The 24,132-nt window shown below is 39.7% G+C and overlaps 2 protein-coding genes across 2 annotated transcripts in view; both read left to right on the top strand.

The window, feature by feature from the left end:
- Positions 1-9,617, top strand: part of sap130a (Sin3A-associated protein a) — a 57,107-nt gene extending 47,490 nt beyond the window's left edge. The window contains exons 20-21 of the mRNA XM_061888784.1: positions 3,343-3,456; positions 8,798-9,617. Coding sequence (XP_061744768.1) covers positions 3,343-3,456; positions 8,798-8,956 — 273 coding nt within the window. The 3' untranslated portion in view covers positions 8,957-9,617. The remainder of the gene's footprint in view (positions 1-3,342; positions 3,457-8,797) is intronic.
- A 1,846-nt stretch (positions 9,618-11,463) lies between these two features.
- The window catches only part of LOC133543895 (unconventional myosin-VIIb), a 105,590-nt gene continuing 92,921 nt past the window's right edge, over positions 11,464-24,132 (top strand). Inside the window, exons 1-8 of the mRNA XM_061888783.1 lie at positions 11,464-11,549; positions 11,748-11,774; positions 11,840-11,941; positions 12,010-12,162; positions 15,466-15,650; positions 20,394-20,515; positions 20,581-20,723; positions 20,783-20,896. Coding sequence (XP_061744767.1) covers positions 11,748-11,774; positions 11,840-11,941; positions 12,010-12,162; positions 15,466-15,650; positions 20,394-20,515; positions 20,581-20,723; positions 20,783-20,896 — 846 coding nt within the window. The 5' untranslated portion in view covers positions 11,464-11,549. The remainder of the gene's footprint in view (positions 11,550-11,747; positions 11,775-11,839; positions 11,942-12,009; positions 12,163-15,465; positions 15,651-20,393; positions 20,516-20,580; positions 20,724-20,782; positions 20,897-24,132) is intronic.

Below are 24,132 nucleotides of genomic sequence, written 5' to 3'. Positions count from 1 at the left end.
AAAAAAAAAGTAGCGAGTAGCGACCTGATTGCAGATAAATGGAGCGGAGTAAAAGTAGCGTTTCTTCTCTATAAATATACTCAAGTAAAAGTATGTTGCATAAAAACTACTCTTAGAAGTACAATTTTACCCAAAAGTTACTCAAGTTGATGTAACGGAGTAAATGTAGCGCGTTACTACCCACCTCTGCATACCAGGCACCTTCTCCGTTGGTTATTTATGCGTCATTTAACGGAGTCTTATTCAGCATGTTGTTCACTATTCTTTATTTATTTTAAATTGCCTTTCAAATGTCTATTCTTGGTGTTGGGTTTTATCAAATAACTTTCCCCCAAAAATGCGACTTATACTCCAGTGCGACGTAAATGTTTTTTTCCTTCTTTTTTATGCATTTTCGGCCTATGCGACGTATACTCCGGAGCTACTTATAATCCGAAAAATACGGTACATGTCGTGATTTGAATATTTACCAAGTATTAGTGATATTGTTATTATACACATAACCATCGAATCCTAAATAACACTGCACCAGCGCCACTTAAGCACTTTGTCCAGCTTACATCTACTGTGACAACTAGAAAGCACACAAGCCTCCACCAGGAGGCAGTGTAGCGTACCCAGATGTAAAACATATTTTGTACAATCAGCCTTTTCATATTAAGCCATAAAGGAATGGAACGACCTCACAACAAACGTGAAAAGTTTAACAGATTACTCTTCATTCACAATTGAAGTTAAAAAGTGGCTTTGGAGCAATCAGAGCTGCTCACACAGTCACTAAGGTGGCCACTATGACACATCAACTCAATGTATATTATATGTATCCATGAGAGCATTTTTGTTGTAAATTGTGAGGTGTGTCTGGTAAAATCATGGTTGTTTTTACAAATGCTGACAGATGTGAACAAGAGCATGTATTCTCTTTGTGTGATGATGTAAATGATATGTGGTTGCATTGTATATTAAGTATGTGTCCATGAAAGTGCATTTTATGACTTTTCTTAATTTGAATACATGCTATAGTGTGATTTTACTGTCATAATTGCAGGATTTTTGTATCCCTTTGATCTACGTAGCCAGGGACTGCAGATGGAAATGAGCTATTTAGCTATAATCTGGTAGAGAACATATCTGTCTTGGAGCTTAATGTTTCTGTGCAATGTCCTTTCAAATAAAGACTAAACTAATTATAAGCGCCAACGTAGACCAACTACTTATAGCTGTGCCGTGATCTCAAGCTTGTGTGCCTATTTTGACAATATTGACTGGTCAGCTGCTTCCTCGCTTCCCTGCTCATGGAAGATTATTGTATATAATAACTCATGCCTTTCACCTGGATAGGAGAAGGATGAGGATGTAATCCGACAACTTGGTACACTTTGACAGCCAATTTCGACCCAGAAAGGCGAAAAAAACGACAGACGCTTGGTTCCACCCCCCTTTTTTTGCGAGGATTATGATTCTTTCCTCATCTTAAAGGGAATTTTACAAGATTCTATTAGTTTGACGTCCCGATGACAGCAGACATTGTACAGTAAGTGAGGTTTTTATTATATTACATTACTCTAAAGCAGGGGTCACCAACCTTTTTGAAACCAAGAGCTACTTCTTGGGTACTGATTAATGCGATAGGCTACCAGTTTGATACACACTTAAATAAATTGCCAGAAATAGACAATTTGCTCAATTTACCTTTTAATATATATATATATATATATATATTAAAAGGTAAATTGAGCAAATATATATATATATATATATATATATATATATATATATATATATATATATATATATATATATATATATATATATATATTAAAAGGTAAATTGAGCAAATTGTCTATTTAATGTATGTATATATGTATGTATGTATATATGTATGTATATGTATATATAAATGAGTATTTCTGTCTGTCATTCCGTCGTACATTTTTTTCCCTTTTACGGAAGGTTTTTTGTAGAGAATAAATTAAGAAAAAAACACTTAAACGGTTTAAAAGAGGAGAAAACACACAAAAAACGAAAATTTAAATTTTGAAACATAGTTTATCTTCAATTTTGACTCTTTATAATTCAAATTTCCACCGAAAAAAATAAAGAGAAACACTAGCTAATTCGAATCTTTTGGAAAAAAATTAATTAAATAATTTGTGGAACATCATTAGTAATTTTTCCTGATTAATTTTAAAACTTTGACATGTTTTGAATTGCTTAAAATCCAATCTGCACTTTGTTATAATATATAACAAATTGGACCAAGCTATATTCCTAACAAAGACAAATCATTATTTCTTCTAGATTTTCCAGAACATAAATTTTAAAAGAAATTCAAAAGACTTTGAAATAAGATTTAAATTTGATTATACAGATTTTCTAGATTTCAAGTCTTTAAAATATTTTCTTGGATTTTCAAATTCTATTTGGGTTGTGTCTCTCTTAGAATTAAAAATGTCGAGCAAAGCGAGACCAGCTTGCTAGTAAATAAATAAAATCTAAAAAAAAGAGCCAGCTCACTGGTAAGTGCTGCTATTTGAGCTATTTTTACAACAGGCCAGAGGGCTACTCATCTGGTCCTTACGGGCTACCTGGTGCCCGCCGGCACCACGTTGGTGACCCCTGCTCTAAAGGCTTAGTGGCCACATGTGTGGACAGCACCTTTTAGCTGTTATTTACAAAATTGTGTACAGTACTGAATTGGGGTCCTATTGCCGCTTACGTGGACACTTATACTGCCATCTGGTGGTATCAGAAGAGTATAACATACAATGGAATTTGAAAAAAAAAGTGTAAAAATAAGAATTAGCATGTCACTAAACATGAAGTACATGTATGTGTACTTATGGATTAAGTACATCATATCAAAAGAGGATTCTTAGTTTGTATTCTAAGTAGGGTCCAATAAGCCCAAATAGCAAAGAGAAATAAAAAAAAAGGCATGTAAACAGCTTGGGCCTTAAGAGGTTAATATGCTTTATTAAATATGGAAAAAAAATCCTACAATTAAAGGCCTTAACTGATAAATCGACAAATGGTGAAATTGCAATGCCTGTGTGTTTCTTTTCTTCGTCTCTGGCTTTCAAAATGGATACAAGATGTCTCGCTCGGTGCAGCGCTCTCAGCACGTTTATTTGACCGTAGAATTTAATTGAGCGGAGTGAAGCCTCTTGTCGGTCATCCACAATCTTTCAGATGAATTTGGCGTGGAAGAACAAGAACTAGCGCAACATCAGTGACCGTCTTACTTCACAAACAGACCAAAAGTGGACCAAATCCATTATTTCCTCCCATTTTCATTTCATTTTCTTTTATATTTGACTTGCCTTCCTTTTATCTCTGCAGTCGACTTTGGAGGATGACGTGTACAACCGCCTGTCCTCGCTCCAGGAGGGCCTTATCCCAAAAAAGAGAGCAGGTTCTGATGACGACCTCCATCGCATCAATGAACTTATCCAGGTGAGACCCTTGAGGCGGGCAATTTTGTGGTTAGAGCGCGGCCTGGGAGTGTCAAAATAAAACCATATGGCGTATTTTCTAGACTACCGATAAATAAGCCGCACCCACTCAATCTGAGAAGAAGAATGTTTTTCCATATATTAGCCGCACTGGACTATAAACCGCATGTTGTGAAATTACGGTAGTTATTTACACAGAAAGATTTTGTAAATGTTTATTTACATCCCTTAATTGTTCCAAAATGGTGTCAGGGCAGTAAAACGGCTGATTAAACAAAACAGAAGTCATCGTCATGGACCCCCACAGTTGCGCAAGCTAGCTCTCCAATCAGCTAAACAGACTCAACAACTCCACGGTGACATTTTGGTAGATTTACTGAGGATGTTGTGAGACTATACAAAAAGAATGCCATCGTAAGTAAACGTGTTAGCATATTAGCTAATGCTAAAAACGCTAGCTTCATGACATTACGATAGCACGTACAAATATGGATGAAAACACTCCTACAGACATCACACATGGGACGGATTAGTAAGCATGAATAGTTGTAGTTATATGGTTGAATTTACAAAGCTTGCTTGGAGTGAGGACTGAAGAATTTATACAAGCAGAAAGTATTTTTGGTTTAAAGGCCTACTGAAATGAGATTTTCTTATTTAAACGGGGATAGCAGGTCCATTCTATGTGTCATACTTGATCATTTCGCGATGTTGCCATATTTTTGCTGAAAGGATTTAGTAGAGAACATTCACGATCAAGTTCGCAACTTTTGGCCGCAAATAAAAAAGCCTTGCCTGTACCGGAAGTAGCAGACGATGTGCGCGTGACGTCACGGGTTGTGGAGCTCCTCACATCTGAACATTGTTTGTAATCATGGCCACCAGCAGCGAGAGTGATTCGGACCGAGAAAGCGACGATTTCCCCATTAATTTGAGCGAGGATGAAAGATTTGTGGATGAGGAAAGTGAGAGTGAAGGACTAGATAAAAAAACAAACAAAGACTGTACAGTGTGAGCAATTCAGATGTTATTAGACACATTTACTAGGATAATTCTGGAAAATCCCTTATCTGCTTATTGTGTTGCTAGTGTTTTAGTGAGATTATATGGTCGTACCTGTACAACCTGGAGGTCGGCCCCGCACCTTTCTTCAGCACCAGTCGACGGTTGGTGGCGATGCCCATCTCCGCCCTTCGCAAGGGACCCTCTTCGAAACCCGATCTTTTGAAATGATCGCTGCATAATAAACTGTACTTTGCGTGTGTGGTCCAATCCAACCGTGTTCGCTTGACATCTTTGTTCCATAGTAAAGCTTGACTGTCATCTTTCGGGAATGTAAACAATGAAACAGCGGCTGTGTTTGTGTTGCTAAAGCCGTCCGCAATACACCGCTTCCCACCTACAGCTTTCTTCTTTGACGTCTCCATTATCCATTGAACAAATTGCAATAGATTCAGCAACACAGATCTCCAGAATACTGTGGAATTTCGCGATGAAAACAGACAAGCTAATAGCTGGGAACGATGCTGGAACAAAATGTCCTCGACAATCCATGACGTCACGCGCACGCGTCATCATAACGGCGCGAAATTTAAAATTGCAATTTAGTAAACTAACCCGGCCGTATTGGCATGTGTTGCAATGTTAATATGTCATCATTGGTATATAAACTATCAGACTGCGTGGTCTGCAGTAGTGGGTTTCAGTAGGCCTTTAAGGAGCAAAACAGGAAGTTAAAGATTTTTAACCCGCGGTACCTGCAGTGAGCCAACTCGTCCAAATGATGGCGCAATACCACACCTTTTCAGAATCAGAAACAATTTTTTGTTGAATCCAAAACATTTTGGTCGTTTGCGAAGACAAATCCAAAAGTTTGCCGTTAAGGTTGATCAATCAATCAAGGTTGATTTCTATAGGCCTTAATCACAGGTGCACAAACCACAATGGCATCACTGGTCTGAAACCACATCCGGGCAAGGAAAAACTCAAAATATTAAATGGAGAAACCACAGAAAGGGGCCGTGGGTGTTGTGACACCGTTTCAGGGCTGCAATCGATGCCAAGTGGGTACAGTTTTTGAAAATAATTCAAGGTAACGTAAGAGTCCAGTCCATTGGGTGCACACAGCAAAAAGTCAGTTAAAAAAACAAGGAAAAAAATACAAAAATGAGGGGTATTTTATTTGAATTAAGCAAAATTATCTGCCAATATAACAAGAAAATTCGGCTAGTCAAGACTTTCCAACACAAGTAAAATTAGCTAACCTCAATGAACCCAAAAATACCTTCAAATGAGTATAGTCTCACTAATAACAAGTGCACTTTTCTTGGTAGAAAAAAAAAAAGGACCTTTTTTGAAATATGTTGAAAAATATTCTTAATTTAAGTAAATGCATACTCGTGCCATTATCTTGACATAATGATATGTGCTCGGCATCATTTTTTTTTCATGCTTGAAGAAATTATTACTTCAAAAAGTAGTTTTATACTTGTGAGTGTTGATGACAAAGCTTTGCATCAGTTGATATTCTACTTTCAAGCATTTTTTACTCAATATAGGTCATCAAATCTCAGCAACAAGCTGTAATATCTTACATAATTTAGGACCAAAACCCTTAAAAAGGGTAAAACACTAACATAAAATCTGCTTAGTGAGAATAATTATTTTATCAGACAGAAAATAAGCAAACATCATCCTTATTTGAGATATTTAATCTTACTTAGATTTCAGTTTTTGCAGTGCAGGGTCTTCAGGGGTCTTTGTCCAGGTGATTGAGGAGTGTTCCACAACACCTACCACCTCCTCCAGACTGATATCTCTCCAGAGGTTATCCATGGCCTTCTGGTAACCTCTCCCTGCCGGAGAGGGGGGGGGGCAAAAAAGAGAAGCGGCAGGTCAACTGACTAAAACAGAGTCTATTTAAAAGCTAGAGTATTAATAAAGCAGCGGCTTATAGTCCGGAAAATATGGCTTATAGTTTAACGAGGGCTCAGAAAACCTGCAGAGACTCCTCCCACCCCCACCAAGGACTGTTTTCACTGTTGGACTCTAGAAAGAGGTTTCGCAGCCTCCGTAACAGAACCTCCAGGTTCTGTCGCAGCTTCTTCCCTCAGGCCGTGAGACTCTTGGAATGCATCATAATAATCCCCTCAATTCCCCCCAAAATGGATTAACTTGCTGGAATATAAAAGCAATATAACATACATCCATAAATGTGGATGCATATGCAAAAGTGGAATATATTGATCTGTACAGTAATCTATTTATTTATTTATACATGCACCTTATTGCTCTTTTATCCTGCACTACCATGGGCTACTGATACAGAATGTTGTTCTTATCTGTACTGCAAAGTTCAAATTTGAATGACAATACAAAGAAGTCTAAGTCTAAAAAAAAAGAGGAAATACCTTGTTAAATAATAACAAAGCATGTGTTGATCACAAAAATTATTATCAAGGCTTTGGTCAGGCTGATTACAAAAGTAAAAAATAAACAAATATACTGCAAAAGAAGGGATTCCTAAAAACTGATGAAAAATAACTGTACATACAAAGAAATACATTTTAACCGAATTGATAATAATGTAAGAGAAGCGGCAGGTCAACTGCTCTAAAACAGAGTCTATTTAAAAGCTAGAGTATATATAAAGCAGCGGCTTGTAGTCCGGAAAATATGGCCTACAGTTTAACCAGGGCTCAGAAAATCTGCAGAGACTCCTCACACAAAAAATGGTTTAACTCTCTGGAATATAAAGACAATATAACATACATCCATAAACATGGATGCATATGCAAAAGTGCAACATAGTTATCTGTACAGTAATCTATTTATATCTGCACCTTATTGCTCGTTATCCTGCACTACCATGAGCTAATGATACAGAATGTTGTTCTTATCTGTACTGCAAAGTTCAAATTTGAATGACAATAAAAGGAAGTCTAAGTCTAAAAAAAAAAGAGGAAATACCTTGTTAAATGATAACAAAGCATGTTTTAATCACATAGATCAGGGGTAGGGAACCTATGGCTCGCGAGCCAGATGTGGCTCTTTTGATGACTGCATCTGGCTCTCGGATAAATCTGAGCTGACATTGCTTAACATGATAAGTAATGAAAAATTCCACTTGTAATAAGTGTTAAAAAATAATGTTCAAAACATAAAACATTCTCATGCATTTTTAGTCCATCCGTTTACTACCGCACCTGTTCAAGAAGTTGCGTTAAGAAGTTATTTATTTATTAAAAGTTTGGGTGGGGCTCATCCTCCTGGGGGTTCTTCAGACCACCAAGCAACGACATGAGAGCCCGTTTCAGGGTTGTTTTATTTTTCAATAAGTCTCTCAGTTGCTTTCCAGCAATTGTATTTTTCTCTTTCGTTCTCGCTCGCGCTCTGGCTCCAGCCCCAACACCGTCTCTCCTCCTGGCTGCTGCTTATAACAGAGCGACAGGTGATTAGATAACAAGGCTCAGGTGGGCCATTTATGCAGCTCTCGCTGTCTACGAGGCCGGTCCTGGCAAACCCCGTTCAGGTATTTCAGGTTCGATCCCCGCTTCTGCCATCCTAGTAACTGCCGCTGTGTCCTTGGGCAAGACAGTTGACCCACCTGCTCCCAGTGCCACCCACACTGGTTTAAATGTAACTTAGATATTGGGTTTCACTATGTAAAGCGCTTTGAGTCACTAATGAAAAAGCGCTATATAAATATAATTCACTTCACTTCACTTAACGCTGCAAGGGGTTCTGGGTATTCTGTTGTGTTACGGTGCGGATGTTCTCCCGAAATTTGTTTGTCATTCTTGTTTGGTGTGGGTTCACAGTGTGGCTCATATTTGGAACAGTGTTATAGTAATTTATATGCCCACCCTCAGTGTGACCTGTATGGCTGTTGACCAAGTATGGCTTGCATTCACTTGTGCGTGCGTGCGTCCGTGCAAACCGCATATATTGTGTGACGGAGGAAAAGCGACCGTGACTTCAGGTTAAATATTGTTGCCCGGGTGGAAATCGGGAGAATATCGGTAGAATGGTTGCCCCTGGAGATTTTCTGGAGGGGCACTGAAATTCTTCAGGAGAATCGGGAGGGTTGGCAAGTATGCCATACAGACCTCAGCTGAGGAAAGGGGTATGTATTGGCAGCCCAACAATGGGTCCCAGCCCTATGGTTATGAACCACTGGTCTACGTGACATGTAATGGTGGTTGTTTGGGCAAAACGTGGCATGGTTTATGTTTTACAGACAGTTTTCGGGCCTCTCAATTTGTATAAATTATTCTTGTTGTAACCAAGTTTCCCGTCACAGACCAATTAGTGAAAAATGTTGTGTGTGCTGCACCCTGCAGGGCAACATGCAGCGCTGCAAGCTGGTGATGGACCAGGTGACGGAGGCGCGGGACACCATGATGAAAGTGCTGGAGCACAAAGACAAGGTCCTCAAGCTGCTCAACAAGAACAGCGGCGTCAAGAAGTCGTCCAAACTGAAGCGCAAAGAGCGGGCGTGAGCGGGCACTTTTCTATCTGCCGCCTCCACTTTGGCGCTGAGAATCTGGTGCTACCATCTGCATTCACACAATCAAAGGCACCCTTCATCGGCGGGTTGGGGGAGGGGCTTTAGGACGATGTTCGTCGAAGGCCTCGCAGACATTTTTGTACTAACTCGGCGTCCGCCGTACTGCGTAGCTGTGAAAATGCGGCACTGGAGGCGGACCCCCGGTGACTCGGAGCGGCGCGAATTGAAATCATCAAGAAATGTTTATGTGAAGACAAGACCAACCTCAAACGTGCTTTTTTTTTTTTGTTTTTTTTTCGACTGGTGCCTTCATTGTGCGTGATGTCACAGCTCCTAAAGTCAGATGTAACCCACATTTACAGTAAACCATTATGAGGAAGTAGAATACTAAAATCTGTAATTGGCCTCTTATATGTCCCTTTTTTTGTGTCGAAGGTGAGTGAGCGGCCGGATGTGTCACTTTTTAAAAAGCTCTCCTTTATTTAATTTTTTTCCCTTCCCCCTAAAAAAAAAAAAACGGACGTTTTGTGACGCGAGAAGTGAAAACAAACACCTGGTTTCACAATGTGGGGATAATGTAGTGCGTCTGGGTCATTCAGCCCTTGTATATTGTTCTTTTTGTCTGTAATTATAGTAAAGATGCTTCAACAACAGCTGGACACCTGTTTAGTCTTTATTCTACCTAGTAACCTTATCTCCTTTATTGTGTGCAGGCAGCTGTTCCTGTTTTAAAGCCTCGCCTGTAAACGGACTGACAGGAAGTACCTCACAAGAATGAAAAATCGACCCTATTTATACTTTTTATATGTATATATATATATATATATATATATAGTACAGGCCAAAAGTTTGGACACCATTTCTATTATATATTTTAATGACTATTTACATTGTAGATTCTCACTGAAGGCATCACAACTATGACACCTGTAAGGCAAAAACCGTTTCAGGTGACTACCTCTTGAAGCTCATGGAGAGAATGCCAAGAGTGCGCAAAGCGGTAATCAGAGCAAAGGGTGGCTATTTTGAAGAAACTACAATATTAAACATGTTTTCAGTTATTTCACCTTTTAGTACATAACTCCACATGTCCTCATCCATAGTTTCGATGTGACAATCTACAATTTTTAAATAGTTGAATGAGAAGGTGTGTACAAACTTTTGGCCTGTACTGTGTATGTGTGTATATATTTAAATATACCAATCAAAGTGTATTTCACAAGTGTCTCAAGGGTGTGACCTTCTGGAGGAATGTTCTTTGATATATACAACCCTCATATATATATATACATATATATATATATATATATATATGTATATGTATATGTCTTGATTGGATATATGTATATATGTGTGTGTATATTTATATATATATATATATATATATATATATATATATATGTATGTATGTATGTGTGCGAAAAATCACAAGACTACTTCATCTCTACAGAACTGTTTCATGAGGGGTTCCCGAAATCATGAGATTTTTTTTATACATATATATGTATATGTATATATACATATATATGTATATATACATATGTGTGTATATATGTATATGCATGTATATATATGTGTGTATATATATATGAGGGTTGTATGTACCAAATACATTTTTGTTTCATCTGACCACAGAACTTTCCTCCAGAAGGTCTTATCTTTGTCCATGTGATGTCAGATGAAACAATAATTGAGCTGCTTGGCCACAATACCCAGCAATATGTTTGGAGGAGAAAAGATGAGGCCCTTAATCCCAGGAACACCATTCTTACTGTCAAGCATGGTGGTGGTAGTATTATGCCCTGGGCCTGTTTTTCTGCCAATGGAACTGGTGCTTTAAAGAGAGTAAATGGGACAATGAAAAAGGATTACTTCCAAATTCTTCAGGACAAACTAAAATTATCAGCCCGGCGGTTGGGTTTTGGTCGCCGTTGGGTGTTCCAATAGGACAATGACCCCAAACACATGTCAAAATGTGGTAAAGGAATGGCTAAATCAGGCTAGAATGACAGTTTTTTTCCCAAAGTCCTGACTTGAACATATGGACAATGCTGAAGAAACAAGTCCATGTCAGGAAACCAACAAATTTAGCTGAAAACTGCACCAATTTTGTCAAGAGTGGTCAAAAAATTGAAGCAGAAGCTTGTGGATGGCTACCAAAAGCGCCCTATTGCAGTGAAACTTGCCAAGGGACATGTAAGCAAATATTAACATTGCTGTACGTATACTTTTGACCCAGCACATTTTCAGTACAGCCATAATAAATTCATTAAAAAAAAAAAACTTCATGAATGTTTTTTGTGAGCAACAAGTATGTGCTCCAATCACTACATCACAAAAAAATAAGTTGTAGAAATGATTGGAAACTCCAGACCGCCATGACATGATGTTCTTTACAAGTGTATGTGTCCCGTCAACTTGCTTCCCTCCACTGTTCGACGTCACTGCATGGGTGGCTCCGCAGGAGCAAAGTCAAACAGATCGTAAAAAAAGAAGTGACAACGCCGGAGAAAAACTTCCTGCTTCAGTGTCAGTAAAGTGAAGGCAGCATCAAGAAAGCTTTGCCGGAGAAACGAAACCCTCAGGTAAGGAACTGACCAAACGCTCGCATACATTATTTGCTTCTTTATCCCTTTCCTCATTTGTTCACACTTAAAAACTCCAACTAGACATCATTATTACAAGAGTGTCATTTATTTCAGCCAATCAGAAGACAGAGTGCTTAGTTAGGCAGGAAGTGTGGAATATTCCATGAGTTTTGATGATTGTTTTGTTTTTCACAGATGTCTGCAGTGATGCACCTGTCCAAGGTAAAAGACTTAACTGTCATTTGGTCAGAAGCATGTGATCACTTGTGACGTTCTCTAACCCATAGGGGGATTTTGTCTGGGTGGACTCCGGGGTCGGCGTGCCCATCGGGGCCCAAGTGAAGGTGACCGACACCGGGCAGCTCCAGCTCATCGACGATGAAGGAAAGGTAAAAAATAAATAAATGTAGAAGAAGTCTTCTGGATGACGTCACTTCCTCAAAAAACTCCCGTCCAGGAGCACAAGATCAACAAGAAGAGCGAGGGCGCCCTGCGGCCCATGCACCCCACCTCGGTCCAGGGCGTGGATGACATGATAAGGCTGGGGGACCTCAACGAGGCGGGGCTCCTCAGGAACCTTCTGGTGCGACACAAGGATGGCCTCATCTATGTGAGTCCACCCGCCCCGCTTTTTTTATGGCGCCCGTAATCGCAGACTTTGACCCCACCCCTCTTTTATCAGCTGTCTCCATGGAGACCGGCCAACAGCTTTTGCCGAGAAAGGGGAATGTTTAGTGCTTGTGCGATTGCGGTGTGTACTTGCAAACATATAAACCCAGTTTCCATATGAGTTGGGAAATTGTGTTAGATGTAAATATAAACGGAATACAATGATTTGCAAATCCTTTTCAACCCATATTCAGTTGAATGCACTACAAAGACAACACATTTGACGTTCAAACTCATAAACTTTGTTTTTTTTTTGCAAATTATAATTAACTTAGAATTTCATGGCTGCAACACGTGCCAAAGTAGTTGGGAAAGGGCATGTTCACCACTGTGTTACATCACCTTTTCTTTGAACAACACTCAATAAACGTTTGGGAACTGAGGAAACTAATTGTTGAAGCTTTGAAAGTGGAATTCTTTCCCATTCTTGTTTTATGTAGAGCTTCAGTCCTTCAACAGTCCGGGGTTTCCGCTGTCCTATTTTACGCTTCATAATGCGCCACACATTTTCCATGGGAGACAGGTCTGGACTGCAGGCGGGCCAGGAAAGTACCCGCACTCTTTTTTTTTTTTACCAAGCCACGCTGTTGTAACACGTGCTGAATGTGGCTTGGCATCGTCTTGCTGAAATAAGCAACGACGGCGCTTCCAAAACCTGTATGTACCTTTCAGCATTAATGGTGCCTTCACAAATGTGTAAGTTACCCATGCCTTGGGCACTAATGCACCCCCATATCATCACAGATGCTGGCTTTTGAACTTTGCGTCTAACAGTCTGGATGGTTCGCTTCCCCTTTGGTCCGAAATACACAATGTCGAATATATCCCCCAAAAATTTGAAATGTGGACTCGTCAGACCACAGAAAACTTTTCCACTTTGCATCAGTCCATCTTAGATGATCTCGGGCCCAAAGAAGCCAGCGGCGTTTCTGGATGTTGTTGATAAATGGCTTTCGCTTTGGATAGTAGAGCTTTAACTTGCACTTACAGATGTAGCGACCAACTGTATTTAGTGACAGTGGTTTTCTGAAGTGTTCCTGAGCCCATGTGGTGATATCTTTTAGAGATGGATGTCAGTTTTTGATACAGTGCCGTCTGAGGGATCGAAAGTCACGGTCATTCAATGTTGGTTTCCGGCCATGCCGCTCACGTGGAGTGAATTCTCCAGAGTCTCTGAACCTTTTGATGATATTATGGAGCGTAGATGTTGAAATCCCAAAATTTCTTGCAATTGCACTTTGAGAAACGTTGTTCTTAAACTGTTTGACTATTTGCTCACGCAGTTGTGGACAAAGGGGTGTACCTCGCCCCATCCTTTCTTGTGAAAGACTGAGCATTTTTTTGGGAAAGCTGTTTTTATACCCAATCATGGCACCCACCTGTTCCCAATTAGCCTGCACACCTGTGGGATGTTCCAAGTAAGTGTTTGATGAGTGAGCATTCCTCAACTTTATCAGTATCTATTGCCACCTTTCTCAACTTCTTTGTCACGTGTTGCTGGCATCAAATTCTACAGGTAATGATTATTTGGAAAAAATATATGTATTCATCAGTTTGAACATCAAATATGTTGTTTTTGTAGTGCATTCAATTGAATATGGGTTGAAAAGGATTTGCAAATCATTGTATTCTGTTTATATTTACATCTAACACAATTTCCCAACTCATATGGAAACGGGGTTTGTACTAGTTACAATGGTAATCTAATTATTTAGTATGGTAATCTACGTCACAGCTGGGATTTTTTTTTAGTAAGTAAGTAAGTAGTAAGTAGGTAAATGTGGAATCACACTCCTCAGCCTTCCCGGTAAGGTCTATTCAGGTGTACTGGAGAGGAGGTTACACCGGATTCAGGAGGAACAGTGTGGTTTTCGTCCTGGTCGTGGAACTGTGGACCAGCTGTATACTCTCGGCAGGGTTCTTGAGGGTGCATGGGAGTTTGCCCAACCAGTCTACATGTGCTTTGTGGACTTGGAGAAGGCATTCGACCGTGTCCCTCGGGAAGTCCTGTGGGGAGTGCTCAGAGAGTATGGGGTATCGGACTGTCTTATTGTGGTGGTCCGCTCCCTGTATGATCAGTGCCAGAGCTTGGTCCGCATTGCTGGCAGTAAGTCGGACACGTTTCCAGTGAGGGTTGGACTCCGCCAAGGCTGTCCTTTGTCACCCATTCTGTTCAGAACTTTTATGGACAGAATTACTAAGCGCAGTCAAGGCGTTGAGGGGATCCGGTTTGGTGGCTGCAGGATTAGGTCTCTGCTTTTTGCAGTCCTGATGGCTTCATCTGGCCAGGATCTTCAGCTCTCACTGGATCGGTTCGCAGCCGAGTGTGAAGCGACTGGGATGAGAATCAGCACCTCCAAGTCCGAGTCCATGGTTCTCGCCCGGAAAAGGGTGGAATGCCATCTCCAGGTTGGGGAGGAGACCCTGCCCCAAGTGGAGGAGTTCCAAGTACCTAGGAGTCTTGTTCACGAGTGGGGGAAGAGTAGATGGTGAGATGGACAGGCGGATCGGTGCGGCGTCTTCAGTAATGCGGACGTTGTACCGATCCGTTGTGGTGAAGAAGGAGCTGAGCCGGAAGGCAAAGCTCTCAATTTACCGGTCGAGCTACCGGTCATGAGCTTTGGGTCATGACCAAAAGGACAAGAGATAGGGTGAGAAGCTCTGCCATCCGGGGGGAGCTCAAAGTAAAGACGCTGCTCCTCCACATGGAGAGGAGCCAGATGAGGTGGTTCGGGCATCTGGTCAGGATGCCACCCGAACGCCTCCCTAGGGAGGTGTTTCGGGCACGTTGGACCGGTAGGAGGCCACGGGGAAAACCCAGGACACGTTGGGTAGACTATGTCTCCCGGCTGACCTGGGAAGGCCTCGGGATCCCCCAGGAGGAGCTGGACGAAGTGGCTGGGCTAAAGGAAGTGTGGGCTTCCTTGCTTAGGCTGCTGCCCCCGCGACCCAACCTCGGATAAGCGGAAGAAGATGGATGGATGGAAACTGACACCGATAATTTCCGATATTACATTTTAAAGCATTTATATATCAGCAGTCCGATATTGTCGGACATCTCTAGTCACCTTGCATTGTTTCAAGTATTTGAAATTAATTTGTAAACACGCCTCCTAAAACTCATAACATGTTGCGGCCCCCGTAGTTTGGACACCCCCCTCCGCCGTTCAACAAGAAAGTATGTTGTATTAAATGACTTTTTCGAGCACATTCAACAATGAAGTGACCACCTGTGTCTTTGCAGACGTACACAGGCTCCATCCTGGTGGCGGTCAACCCCTACCAGCTGCTGCCGCTCTACACGGCCGAGCACGTGCACATGTACACGGACCGCCGGCTGGGCGAGCTGCCGCCGCACGTCTTCGCCATTGCCGACAGCTGCTTCTTTAAAATGCGCCGCAACCGCAGGAACCAATGCTGTGTCATCAGGTGATGGATGTCAGAACCGGGGAAGGGACCTTTTGCGAACGAATAGTCTTTTAACCAGCTCTTTAAGAAAAAAAAAAAAATCAGACACTAAGAATCGGCAAGAGTTGTCAAAAATACATCAAATGCTGTTTCCCCCCACAACAAGTTAAACTAATAATAATTTTAACGGCTCTTTAAAAAAAACATTTGTTTGTGGGTTATCAGCCACAAACGGTTAAATCGAGAATTGTGTAGAATTGAGATTCGGTTTGAATCAATCCTGTTGAATCAAGAATCGTGTTGACTCTAGAATCAGTTTGAGTCGATAATTGTGTCAAATCGAAAATCAGTTTGATCCGAGGATCCTGTTAAATCGAGAATCGGTTTGAATCGAGGATTATTTGTCTCGAGAATCGATTTGAGTCGAGGAACGTTTGACTCAAGAACCGGTTCTGACTTAACGATCATTTTGAATCGAAAACCTGTTTGAATTGAGAATTATGTTGAATTGAGAATCCTGTTAAATAAAGAATCGTGTTGAATCTAGAATCAGTTTGAATCGATAATTGTGTGGAATCGAGAATCGGTTTGAATCGAGAATCCTGTTGAATCGAGGATCGTTTGAATCAAGGATCATTTGACTCAAGGATAGGTTTGACTCGAGAATCGGTTTGAATCGAGGATCGTTTGAATCAAGGATCATTTGACTCAAGGATAGGTTTGACTCGAGAATCGGTTTGAATCGAGAATTGTGTTGATTTGAGAATCTGGTTGAATCCAGAATCAGTTTGAATCGAGAATCCTGTTGCATCGGTTTGAATCGAGGATCGTTTGACATGAGAATCGGTTTGAATCGAGAATGGTTTGACTCCAGAATCGGTTTGTATTGAGGATCTGTTTGAATCTAGAATTGGTTTGAATCGGGAGTCTGTTTTTAAATTGAGAATAAGTCTGAATCATGAGTCATGCTGACTCGAGAATCGGTTTGAATTGAGAATAAGTCTGAATCGGGAATCGTGTTGAATCGAGGATCGGTTTGAATCGAGGATTATTTTTCTCGAAAATCGGTTTGAATCGATGATCGTTTGACTCAAGAACCGGTTCTGACTTAACGATCATTTTGAATCGAAAACCTGTTTGAATTGAGAATTATGTTGAATTGAGAATCCTGTTAAATAAAGAATCGTGTTGAATCTAGAATCAGTTTGAATTGATAATTGTGTGGAATCGAGAATCCTGTTGAATCGAGGATCATTTAACTCAAGGATAGGTTTGAATTGAGTATCGTTTGACTCGAGAATCGGTTTGAATCGAGAATTCTGTTGAATTGAGAATCTGGTTGAATCCAGAATCAGTTTGAATCGAGAATCCTGTTGCATCGGTTTGAATCGAGGATCGCTTGACTTGAGAAGATAGGTAGGTCTTTATTGTCATTGCACAAGTACAACAAAACTTTTTTATTTTGTTGAATCGGTTTGAATTGAGGACCGTTTGACTCAAGAATCGGTTTGAATCGAGAATGGTTTGACTCAAGAATCGGTTTGTATTGAGGATCTGTTTGAATCGAGAATTGATTTGAATCGGGAATCGGTTTTTAAATTGAGAATAAGTCTGAATCGGGAATCGTGTTGAATCGAGGATCGGTTTGAATCGAATCGTCATCCCAGGAACGGGAACCAGATGGACTCGTTAGGTGCCCAAAGATTCACGGTTCTAACGCAGCACTGTAGTTCCCTGCATGTCAAAGTCAAGAGTAGAAGAGACAAGGATGTCTTTATGTGCCGCTCTCTGGCTTTTATTTTCACGTCTTCCTCTATGTGCCGCGCTCTGGCTTTTTTTTTGACGTCTTCCTTTACGTCTGGCTTTTAGTTTCACGTCTTCCTTTATGTGCCGCTCTCTGGCTTCTATTTTGATGTCTTCCTTCACGTCTGGCTTTTAGTTTCACGTCTTCCTTTATGTGCCGCTCTCCGGCATTTATTTTGAAGTCTTCCTCTATGTGCCGCTCTTTGGCTTTTATTTTGACGTCTTCCTCTATGTGCCGCTGTCTGGCTTTTATTTTGACGTCTTCCTCTATGTGCCACTCTCTGGCTTTTATTTTGACTCCTTCCTTTACGTCTGGCTTTTATTTTCACGTCTTCCTTTATGTGCCGCTCTCTGGCTTTTATTTTGACGTCTTCCTTTACATCTGGCTTTTATTTTGACGTCTTCCTCTATGTGCCGCTCTCTGGCTTTTATTTTGACGCCTTCCTCTATGTGCCGCTCTCTGGCTTTTAATTTGACGTCTTCCTTTACATGCCGCTCTCTGGCTTTTATTTTGACACCTTCCTTTATGTGCCACTCTCCGGCATTTATTTTGAAGTCTTCCTCTATGTGCCGCTCTCTGGCTTTTATTTTGACGCCTTCCTCTATGTGCCGCTCTCTGGCTTTTAATTTGACGTCTTCCTTTACATGCCGCTCTCTGGCTTTTATTTTGACACCTTCCTTTATGTGCCACTCTCCGGCATTTATTTTGAAGTCTTCCTCTATGTGCCGCTCTCTGGCTTTTGATTTGACGTCTTCCTCTATGTGCCGCTCTCTGGCTTTTGATTTGACGTCTTCCTTTAAGTGCCGCTCTCTGGCTTTAATTTTGTCGTCTTCCTTTATGTCTGGCTTTTATTTTCACGTCTTCCTTTATGTGCCTCTCTCTGGCATTTATTTTGACGTTTTCTTCTATGTGCCGCTCTCTGGCTTTAATTTTGTCGTCTTCCTTTACGTCAGGCTTTTATTTTCACGTCTTCCTTTATGTGCTGCTCTCTGGCTTTTATTTTGACGTCTTCCTTTACGTCGGGCTTTTATTTTCACGTCTTCCTTTATGTGCCGTTCTCTGGCTTTTATTTTGACGTCTTTTTTTACGTCTGGCTTTTGTCTTGACGCCTTCCTCTATGCGCCGCTCTCTGGCTTTTATTTTGACGTCTTCTTCTATGTGCCGCTCTCTGGCTTTTATTTTGACGTCTTCCTTTACGTCTGGCTTTTATTTTCACGTCTTCCTTTATGTCCCGATCTCTGGCTTTTATTTTGACGTCTTCCTTTACGTCTGGCTTTTATTCTGACGTCTTCCTCTATGTGCCGCTTTCTGCCTTTTATTTTGACATCTTCCTTTATGTGCCACTCTCTGGCTTTTATTTTGACTTCCTCCTTTATATGCCGCTCTCTGGCTTTTATTTCGACTTCTTCCTTTACGTCTCGCTTTTATTTTGACGTCTTCTTCTATGTGCCGCTCTCTGGCTTTTATTTTGACGTCTTCCTTTACGTCTGGCTTTTATTTTCACGTCTTTTTTTACGTCTGGCTTTTGTCTTGACGCCTTCCTCTATGCGCCGCTCTCTGGCTTTTATTTTGACGTCTTCCTCTATGTGCCGCTCTCTGGCTTTTATTTTGACGCCTTCCTCTATGTGCCGCTCTCTGGCTTTTAATTTGACATCTTCCTTTACATGCCGCTCTCTGGCTTTTATTTTGACACCTTCCTTTATGTGCCACTCTCCGGCATTTATTTTGAAGTCTTCCTCTATGTGCCGCTCTCTGGCTTTTATTTTGACGCCTTCCTCTATGTGCAGCTCTTTGGCTTTTAATTTGACGTCTTCCTTTAAGTGCCGCTCTCTGGCTTTAATTTTGTCGTCTTCCTTTACGTCAGGCTTTTATTTTCACGTCTTCCTTTATGTGCTGCTCTCTGGCTTTTATTTTGACGTCTTCCTTTACGTCGGGCTTTTATTTTCACGTCTTATGTGCCGTTCTCTGGCTTTTATTTTGACGTCTTTTTTTACGTCTGGCTTTTGTCTTGACGCCTTCCTCTATGTGCCGCTCTCTGGCTTTTATTTTGACGTCTTCTTCTATGTGCCGCTCTCTGGCTTTTATTTTGACGTCTTCCTTTACGTCTGGCTTTTATTTTCACGTCTTCCTTTATGTCCCGATCTCTGGCTTTTATTTTGACGTCTTCCTTTACGTCTGGCTTTTATTCTGACGTCTTCCTCTATGTGCCGCTTTCTGCCTTTTATTTTGACATCTTCCTTTATGTGCCACTCTCTGGCTTTTATTTTGACTTCCTCCTTCATATGACGCTCTCTGGCTTTTATTTCGACTTCTTCCTTTACGTCTCGCTTTTATTTTGACGTCTTCTACTATGTGCCGCTCTCTGGCTTTTATTTTGACGTCTTCCTTTACGTCTGGCTTTTATTTTCACGTCTTCCTTTATGTCCCGCTCTCTGGCTTTTATTTTCACGTCTTCCTTTACTTCTGGCTTTTATTTTGACGTCTTCCTTTATGTGCTGCTCTCTGGCTTTTATTTTGACTCCTTCCTTTACGTCTGGCTTTTATTTTCACGTCTTCCTTTATGTGCCGCTCTCTGGCTTTTATTTTGACGTCTTCCTTTACGTCTGGCTTTTATTTTCACGTCTTCCTTTATGTCCCGATCTCTGGCTTTTATTTTGACGTCTTCCTTTACGTCTGGCTTTTATTCTGACGTCTTCCTCTATGTGCCGCTTTCTGCCTTTTATTTTGACATCTTCCTTTATGTGCCGCTCTTTGTTGTTTTTTTTGACGCCTTCCTCTATGTGCCGCTCTCTGGCTTTTATTTCGACTTCTTCCTTTATGTCTCGCTTTTATTTTGACGTCTTCCTCTATGTGCTGCTTTCTGGCTTTTATTTTGACTTCTTCCTTTACATCAGGCTTTTTTTTGACGTCTTCCTTTACGCGCCGCTCTTTGCCTTTTATTTTGACGTCTTCCTCTCCAGCGGCGAGTCGGGAGCAGGCAAAACAGAGAGCACCAAGCTGATGCTGCAGTTCCTGGCGGCGGTGAGCGGTCAACACTCCTGGATCGAGCAGCAGATCCTGGAGGCCAACCCCATCTTAGAAGGTAGATCTCCAAAAAAAGGTCTTCTTACTTCCTGTCCTCTCCTGACGCCCGTTGACCTCTCTCAGCCTTTGGGAACGCCAAAACCATACGCAACGACAACTCCAGCCGCTTCGGGAAGTACATCGACATCAACTTCACCAAAGGGGGCGCCATCGAGGGGGCTCGCATCGAGCAGTACCTGCTGGAGAAGTCCAGAGTTTGTCGGCAGGTGGGGGACAGGTGAGGAGGCCTCGGCGGCCATGTTGTCTGACACTCGCTCACCCGCAGGCGCCCGAGGAGAGAAACTACCACATCTTCTACTACATGCTGATGGGGATGTCGGCGGAGCAGAAGAACATCCTGTCGCTCGGGACCGCCGCCCAGTACAACTATCTAACCATGGTACTGCCCTATGGCCGTCAGTTTGTGTCCTCACTACCAAAGCTTTTTCAATTTATGTCATCTTATTTTTTGCATTTTCATTTTGTGAACTGAATTTTTTTTACATCAAATAATGCTGAAAATGTCATCGTTTGGTTAAAAATTCAGTTTGTAAAAAAAAAAAGAATGTAAAAAAAAAAAAATCATTGCATATGAATTCTAGGGGAAAAAAATAGTGCAGAAATATTTAATGGAAAAATAATTCAGTGCAAGAAAATTATGTGGGGAAAAAATATTGTATAAAAATTCAGTGTAAATAGCAATTAATTAATAAAAAGTAGTTTAAAAAAATTCAATGTAAAAAAAAAAAAACAGTGTAAAAAAATGATGTGCAGAAAAATTCAGGGTATAATAAATTGTGTAAAAACAATTCAGTGCAGAAAATTTTTTAAAAACAGTGTTCCAAATCAATGTAAAAAATTTGGTGTAAAAATAATTCCATGCAGAAAAATTTAAATTTGGTGTGGAAAAATTCAGAGTAAAAAAACAATCAGTGTAAGAAAAAAAGTAGTTAAAAAAAATTCAATGTTAAAAAAATTGGTTTGAAAATAATTCCATGCAGAAAGTGTGTTAAAATTTGGTGTGGAAAAATTTAGAGTAATAAGCAAATAGTGTAAAAAAAAAAAAAAAAATAGTTTAAAAAAAATTAAATGTTAAAAAAAACTAAGTGTGAAAAAATTATGTGAAGAAAAAGTCAGTGTATAATAAATTGTGTAAAAACAATTCAGTGCAGAAAAAACTGTTGTAAAAAAAACAGTATTTACAAAAACAGTGTTAAAAATCAATGTAAAAATCTTGGTGTGAAAATAATTCCATGCAGATAAATTTCAGAGTAAAAAGCAATTAGTGTAAAAAAAAAAATGTACCGATAGTTTAAAAAAACTTGAGTGTGGAAAAAAAATCAATGTAAAAAATGCATTGGAAACAAAATCACTTTAAAAAAAGAATTTGTGTAAAAGAAAGTATATGCAGAAAAATTCAGTGTACAATAAATTATGTGTAAAAAAAATCCAGGGCAGAAAAATTTTGTGGAAAAATAATTCAATGCAAAAAAGTGAAGTTAAAATTTGGTGGAATAAAAATTAGGTGGCAAAAAAAAAAAACGTATACAAATTCTGTGTAAAAAGCAATTAATAACAAGTAGTTAAAAAGAATTTGATGTAAAAAAAAAAAAAATAAAAAAAATTACGTGCAGAAAAACTCAATGTATAATAATTGTGTAAGAAAAATGAGTGCTGAAAAATTTAGTGGAAGATAATTTAATGCAAAACAATTAAGTTAAAATTTGGTGGAATAAAAATTAGGTTTGGAAGACAATTGTATACAAATTCAGTGTGAAAAACCATTAGTTAATAAAAAATTAGTTTAAATAAAATTGAATGTAAAACAAAACTCAGTGTATAATAAATTATGTGTAAAAATAATACAGTGCAGAAAAAAATTACAAAAACGGTGTTAAAAATCAATGTAGAACATTTGGTGTAAAAATAATTCCTTGCAGAAAAATTATGTTAAAATTTGATGTGGAAAAATTCAGTGTAAAAAGCAATTAGTGTAAAAAAAAAAAGTAGTTTAAAAAAATCAAATGTTAAAAACACTGTAAAAAAATTATGTGAAGAAAAATTCAGTGTATAATAAATAATTAAGTAATGAAGTAAAATAATTCAGTGCAGAAAAATTTGGTGTAAAAATAACTCCAAGCAGAAAAATCATGTTAAAATTTGGTGTGGAAAAACAATCGGTGTATAAAAATTCAAAGTAAAAAGCAATTAGTGTAAAAAAAATGTAGTTAAAAAAAAAACTTCAATGTGGAAAAAAATGCATTGGAAACGAAAATAAATTCTATGCAGGAAAATTCAGGACATAAAAATTAATTGTACAATAAATTATGTGTAAAAACAAATCAGTATTGGAAAATTCAGTGTTAAATGATCAGTGTTTCAAAATTCAGTCTAAAAAAATTGGTGTAAAAAAAATTCAGAGAATAAAAATTGAATATAAAAAAAATATGTGCCGAAAAATTTGGTGTAAAAAATCAGTGTAAACAATTATTTGCAGAAAACATTTTTTGTAAAATAATTTGATGAAAAAAAAAAATCAGTTTATGAAAAAACAGTGTAAAACATTTTGTTAATAAATCCAGTATAAAATATTTAATGTAAAAAAAAAAATCAGTGATTAAAAACTGAGTATAAATGTCTTTTTGCCGTAAGGGTTCTCCTAAATCCGAAAGATCCTCTGTGAGCCCGTTAAACAGTTGGAATACAGTCTTTTTTTATTCAAACACAACAGTCTGGATTACTTTTCAGCAGTCTCTTTTAGGAGTGTGTCTCTCCCTCTCTCTCCAGCTCCCAACTCCAACTCCCACCCACGTGTCTCGGTCCGGTTGCTGCTAATAAGGGTGACAGGTGATTAGGGACTTTAGGACGGCGTGGTGATGTTGGGGGAGTGGCTGTGCCAGCAACCTGAGGGTTCCTGGTTCAATCCCCATCTTAACCATCCTCGTCACGTACCTTGTGTCCTTGAGCAAGACACTTCACCCTTGCTCCTGATGGGTCCTGGTTAGCGCCTTGCATGGCAGCTCCCGCCATCAGTGTGTGAATGTGTGTGTGAATGTGGAAATAGTGTCGAAGCGCTATACAAGTATAACCTATTTACCATTAGAAAACAAGGCCCACCTGGGCCATCTACTCACCTGTCGCTTCCTTCAAGGCCGGTCTTTGCACACCCCGTTCCGCGGCAGGCTCCACACTGAGTTTTTATACAATGATTTCTTTTACATCACATTTTAAAACACTGAATGCAGCCGGTGTAGGCTCCAGCACCCCCGGTAGAAGATGGAATGATGGATTTGAGCATACTGCATTTTTAAACACATTTTATTTAATGCCTACGCAGTCTGATAGTTTATATATCAATGATGAAATATTAACATTGCAACACATGCCAATACGGCCGGTTTAGTTTACTAAATTGCAATTTAAAATTTTGCGCGGAAGTATCATGCTAAGAAGACGTCGCGGTATGATGACGCGTGCGCGTGACGTCACGCATTGTAGAGGACATTTTGTTCCAGCACCGTTCATAAGTCATCTCTTTTCATCGCATAATTTCACAGTTTTCTGGACATCTGTGTTGCTGAATCTTTTGCCATTTGTTCAATTAATAATGGAGACGTCAAAGAAGAAAGATGTAGG

This window comes from Nerophis ophidion, linkage group LG26 (genome assembly GCF_033978795.1).
Source record: "Nerophis ophidion isolate RoL-2023_Sa linkage group LG26, RoL_Noph_v1.0, whole genome shotgun sequence".
NCBI classification, from domain to species: Eukaryota; Metazoa; Chordata; class Actinopteri; order Syngnathiformes; family Syngnathidae; genus Nerophis; species Nerophis ophidion.
Note: the sequence above shows the minus strand (reverse complement) of the source record. Positions and strands in the feature narration are given on the sequence as shown.